At 41.7% G+C, this 5,805-nt stretch overlaps 1 protein-coding gene and 1 long non-coding RNA gene across 2 annotated transcripts in view; both read left to right on the top strand.

Annotated features, from left to right (window-relative positions):
• nagpa (N-acetylglucosamine-1-phosphodiester alpha-N-acetylglucosaminidase) overlaps nucleotides 1-2,056 on the top strand; it is a 17,881-nt gene extending 15,825 nt beyond the window's left edge. Inside the window, exon 13 of the mRNA XM_087170265.1 lies at nucleotides 1-2,056. Coding sequence (XP_087026391.1) covers nucleotides 1-217 — 217 coding nt within the window. The 3' untranslated portion in view covers nucleotides 218-2,056.
• A 1,209-nt stretch (nucleotides 2,057-3,265) lies between these two features.
• On the top strand, nucleotides 3,266-5,586 carry LOC147817561 (uncharacterized). Its single transcript, XR_015436258.1, has 2 exons — nucleotides 3,266-3,401; nucleotides 4,671-5,586. It is a non-coding gene; the product is annotated as an uncharacterized LOC147817561 (long non-coding RNA).
• Nucleotides 5,587-5,805: the final 219 nt, after the last annotated feature.

Below are 5,805 nucleotides of genomic sequence, written 5' to 3'. Positions count from 1 at the left end.
TCTGCTGCTTCACCTCATCCGGGCCTGTCGCGGCTCAGTGGCGGCTCACTTCCCCGAGCGCCGGGACTACTCCTACGTCCCGCTGTCCGACATCAACGGAGCCGCCTCGCGAGCCAAAGCCGACGCCGGTAAGTCCCGTGGAGGGGGTTTAGGATCGGGAATGGACGACTCGGACTCTGACGAGATCTGGTCTCCTTCACGCTCAGGGAGGTCGTAGCCGTGACGACGATGAGTGAGGACTTCCACCGACAATCCTGCTGGACTGAAAGAAGCACAACTGTTTTGTTACGACCTTTACACGCCGCTGATATCAGACGTCCTGCAGGTGCTGTAAGAAGAAGCTGTCGGCAGCTGGCCAGATGTTCGCTCACTGTTCAGAAGTCAAAGCTTTATTCAGTCTCCATCCCAGCTCCAGGTAGGGCCGGGTTTCAGCTCCTCCTCGTGTCAACTCGTGAACTCTGACCTTTAACCAGGCGTCTGTATCGCGAGGCCAGATCACCGGGTCATGCAGATGTCTTTACCGTGATCACCATGGTAACCAGATCACTGGTAAAAACGGAATCATGATGCCTACAGGAGCCTGAGGTGGACAAAAGTAGTGAGTTTACAATAAAGACTAATTGATCCATCTTGAATACATCGGTAGATTTACTTTGATCCATGTGATGAGTGTCAGAAGCAACACATCCCCTCTGACTGTAGCTCGCCACATCAGCAGCTTAGTGGATGGAAATGATAGATGCACAAATATAATGTAAATCTTAATATGGCCAAGTGCAATATTCATATCGCAGCAGCTGCAATCACTTTTGATAAAAGGTAAAATGTGTCGCAGCGATGTGAGGGAACATGTTTGTTACGAGACCCGACAGAATGAAACGTCAAATGTAAAAACCACCGGCTGAAATCGTGACTCAGATCGCAGTCGAAATATCTACCAAATATTTTCGCATAGATAGATATTCTAACTATATATTGTCAGTTTATCACGTAACAAAAAGTCTTAAAAATCATTTACAAGTACTGGACCTGTTACAAATGCCACGTGTACGACTACCTCTGCAGCTCCAGTAGCTTCAGTAAAAGTAGAAATACTTTACTTTAAAAATGCTCCAGTACTAATAAAAGTCCTGAATTCAAAATGTGACTTAAAAGAAAGTGCAGATATTATCAGCAGGTCCACGTAAAGTATTAAAATAAAAGTACTAATTATGCTGCATCAGTTTTTATCACTAACAAACACATGTAAAAGCATTTAAATGTTGTAGTTCATCAATGTGGAGCCAATTATAGATGCTTTATATACCATTGGTCGAGCAGTAATATAGTAACTATAGTAACTATAGTCAGTACAGTTGTCAAATAAATAAAAGTACTTTTCAAGTCCTTCAGAAACATTCTTCAGTATCTAAAGACGGCTGAATATCACTTTGCTGAGCAGTGGTTAACCTTACACTTCTGATGATGTCGCCCGTGAGGCTGAAGGGTGAAACAGAACCGGCTTCATGATTCCAGTTTACCCAGGATCAGTGAGGCAGGTGACCCGGAGAGAAGCGGCTTCGTGATACAGACCCCAGGAAGGGGTTTCTCAGCTCGTTGCCCTGGTAACAGATGAACCGTCAACTCGAGCCAGGAAGCTGCAGAGCTTCAAAACAGACTGTCAGTTAGATTTTATCAGACGATTTGTCTTGAACACCAGGATTTTTACATGTTTTCTTACAATGCAATGAGCTCCGTGTCTGAATGTAAAATAACTATGAATCATATTCGATGGAAGAATCGAGAAGCACAACGTTTCCAACACGTCCTCCTGCGGACACACCGAACACACACACACACACACACACACACACACACACACACACACACACACACACACTCTGCTGTCACATTTCAAAGAAAGTTTTCCGTCTGGCACCAAATGAACCACAACTGAAATGTTCAGGTTTATAACTTTAAACTTCTGTAGAAACATGAGGACTGTGTTTTTAGTCTGGAACATTCTTTATATCTACTTTGTAAATGTGACCACAAATAAACGTAAATATCTAATTCAGTCTCGACTCAAACGTGAATCTGTCCACTCCGTGACTCTGACTCAGACTTTAGGAGATTGCTCCTGACATCCAGGGAAATCCTCTGGGGAACTGAGATTATAAATATTAAAAGCCACATTAGGGGTAAAAGTGTGAAGTCTGGACTGTTAACATCTGGAAAAGCCAGTGTTTAGCATGCTAGCATACTAACGATACATGCTAACAAAAACACTTGAACCATAACAGGCTAAAAGTGATTTGGACCATGAAAGATAATTCTTTTTCAATCAGGTGAGGAAGACCATGAGATGTGATTAAGAGCCCTAGAAACAGCTGGTAAGTTGACTTTGAGGTAAGATTTCTCTTGTCCAATGTTAGCATGTTAGCATTAGCACTAACCAGGGTTCTAACATGTTCTGGGAAACGCAGAGAGATTGTGCAAAAACATTTTGTTGGCGGAGACACCGCAGTGAAATCGCAATTTTTAATGCTTTATTCATTTTTTTAAAAAAAGGGTTTCACAAATCTGAAAGTGGGTTTCAAACAGCGCAGAGGTTTTCACTAGAAGCTAACTTCAGCGTTGTGTTTGTCCCTGAATAACACGGTTAACATCGGTCCTGTGAGGATGCTGATGTCAGGGTGCATGCTGGGGGAATAGTGGCTGCGTGCAGAGAGTTTTTCACTCGGCTCTGACGTCCAGGTCAGACTGTGAAGTTTGAAGTTTCACCCGCAGGTCACTGCACCTTTTAGGGGCTTTTCTTTCAGCTGTCAGGTCACCGGAGCGTTCACACGTGAAAACCACACTTCAGCGTTTCCTCTGTCGGCCTGAGAGTTTCTGTCCCACGTTCTGCAGGAGTTTGGATTCATCTGTTAATGTGTCTGTGCTCCGGTTCTTTATCTGAGAGCTGAACTCAAACACATATTTCACCCTGTGTCTGGTCTGTGTCTCTCTGTCTCTCCCTCTCTGTCTCTCCCTCTGTCTCTCTGTCTCTCCCTCTGTCTCTCCCTCTGTCTCTCCCTCTCTCTGTCTCTCCCTCTCTCCCTCTCTGTCTCTCCCTCTGTCTCTCTGTCTCTCCCTCTGTCTCTCTCTCTCTCTCTGTCTCTCTCTCTGTCTCTCCCTCTGTCTCTCTCTCTCTCTCTGTCTCTCCCTCTGTCTCTCTGTCTCTCCCTCTGTCTCTCTCTCTCTCTCCCTCTGTCTCTCTCCCTGTCTCTCTGTCTCTCTCTCTCTCTCTCTCTCTCTCTCTCTCTCTCAGGGTAAAAGTTTGTTCTGGACAGTTTCAGCCTCTGGCAGACACAGGGAGTGACTCAGTAACACACAGTGACATCCTGCAGGAAAACGACATTATCTTCATCATCAGGGTCGAGGTGTGTAATATTAGTGACTTCTGAAGCTGAAGCAAATCTGAAGCAAGAAATATAAATTTGTTATTTTGTATGAAAATTTAAAACTTTAAAATCAGCTCCTGCTCACTGTCAACACTCTAATGAATCGCGTTGGATGATGAGCCAAAAGATGAAGTACCTTTTCTTGAAATATTATGAATTAATATTCTCAAAATTACAACTTTTCTTGTAAAATTATGATTTCCAGATTTTTTTTCCCTCAATGTGGCTCTAATACCCCGTCGTAGGTTTCAGTCAAACGTCCTCCATCAGGTATTTCATACAACAAAAGACATTAAACCTGCACAGGTGAAAAGAAGTAAATAGGAAGTAAACCTCTGCAGCAAACAGACATTAAAATGAGCCTTTTTTTTTCCAATTGTTAATGAACTTAAAACAGTTATTGTGGCGTTTGCAAAAGACTGGACACCTCCCACTCTGTCACTACTTAGTTATCTCCACTTTGTGATTCCTCTAAACATCTGGAGGCAGAAAGTCCTGCAGTCGCTTAGAGGCTGGTTTGGTTTCTACAACTGGACAATGATCCAAAGCAGAGATCAATATCCCCACAGACACCAAGTGATCAGTTAAAAGTTTTTTAACTTCTTTTTACATCAAAAATCAACAAAATATTTTTAATTTATCTTTCATTTCTTATTTTTTTCTGGCATTTTCCAACTTATAAAACTCTAATACACTGGTAGATAGACAATGAATTAACTTTTTTAGCATTAAAACAAAAGATAAACAAGAAACAAAACAGCCTTAGCTTATTACACCTTCCCTTTTTACATGAATTATTTTGTCAGCTCCTTTTAAATTTATACAGAGCAATAAAAGAAAGTAACAGAAACTAAGTATATATTCATTATATTGGCCTGTTGTCTACCCAAACCTCCCAAACATATTTCCTGTACACTCTGGTGTTCATACTTCAGTTTTATATCGTTCAATCATCTTGTGTTTCAATCATTTTTTATTGTGTGTATTACACTCTTTCATTTCAATTTGCCCTGGGAAAGCCAAACTTTAAAACTTTAAATACAGATATATACAACATACACAAATGACACAGTCCTGAGACCAGAGGTTAATAATCTGTTACACAACTGTCCCTTCAGTAACTGACAAAACCAACCAGACTTCAGGCGTTCAAACATCTGTGTGTGTGTGTGTGTGTGTGTGTGTGTGTGTGTGTGTGTGTGTGTGTGTGTGATATGACAGATACTATATGTGTGTTTTTTTCTGCAGACTGACTGACAGGCTGGATGTAAACACACACACACACACTCAGTGACGTCTTCAGCCGACAGCTCTGCCCTGCAGCTCCGAGTCTCTGACACACGAGAGTTGTCATTTACAGGAATGTGAACGTTGCTCCAGCAGCCGAAGGATCGGGGTCAGCTGTTTTTAAAACGCTGCAAACCTGTCAGGATACATTCTCCGCCTCCGGCTGTTGATACACTCCAACACTTACAAATATTGCATCAGCCGCTCAGCTCTCAGCTGATCTGAGCAGAAAACAGGCCGAACAGTACGAGCTGCTGTCAGTGTGTCACCCACAATCTGCTGCGCACACACACACACACACACACACACACACACACACACACACACACACGACTGTTTCATTGACTGTGAGCTGATTCACTGTGAGTTCACTCTCTGCTGCTGCTAGTGACTCAATTTACAAATAAAATACAACTGCAAACCTCCACTGAGTAAATCTGTGATCACAGGTAAATGTTGGATTTTATATCCTCTGAACATTTTCCATCTGGGTTTTAGAAATCCTGATGTCATGAGTTCAGACGGCTCCTCCGCCCCAAAATTACTGTTAAAGTCTCTATTCATTTGGATTTTTTTTTTCAACAATATTTATTCATTCAACTGTTTCTATTTATTCATTCAAAACCACGTCACTTTTCACGTTTTCATTTTTGTACAGATTCAAATAAAAGTCCAGTCTTTATGCTAAGCTAAGCTAACCACATCCTGACTCCAGCTGTTCATCATGAGTCCATAAAAACATCAGGTTGACATTTTTCTTTCAGGTTTGGAAAATGTATTAAAAATACATCCAGGCTCAATCAGGTGCAAAAACAAGTTTGTTTAAACAGATAATGTGCAAAGAGAATAAGTAATAAAATCTCCAATTTCAGAAGAATGTGCTCAAAGTATGTCGGTGTCAAAGATACCAAAAAGATTAAAAAAATAGAACAATTAAAGGAATAGTCACCTTTGGTCAGAGCACGGCTCTTTCCCTATTGTCTTTATGCTAAGCTAAGTAGCTGCACATTTACCATTAAAACATGAGAGTGGTGCTAATCTTCTCGTGTGTTTCCAGAAACAAACTGTTCCTTAAAGGAGCTATTTGTAGGTTTAT

Source organism: Seriola lalandi, unplaced genomic scaffold (genome assembly GCF_002814215.2).
Source record: "Seriola lalandi dorsalis isolate HSWRI2012SDOR001 ecotype SW California unplaced genomic scaffold, Sedor1 jcf7180002054941, whole genome shotgun sequence".
Taxonomy (NCBI): domain Eukaryota; kingdom Metazoa; phylum Chordata; class Actinopteri; order Carangiformes; family Carangidae; genus Seriola; species Seriola lalandi.
This window is presented reverse-complemented; position numbering and strand designations above follow the sequence as displayed.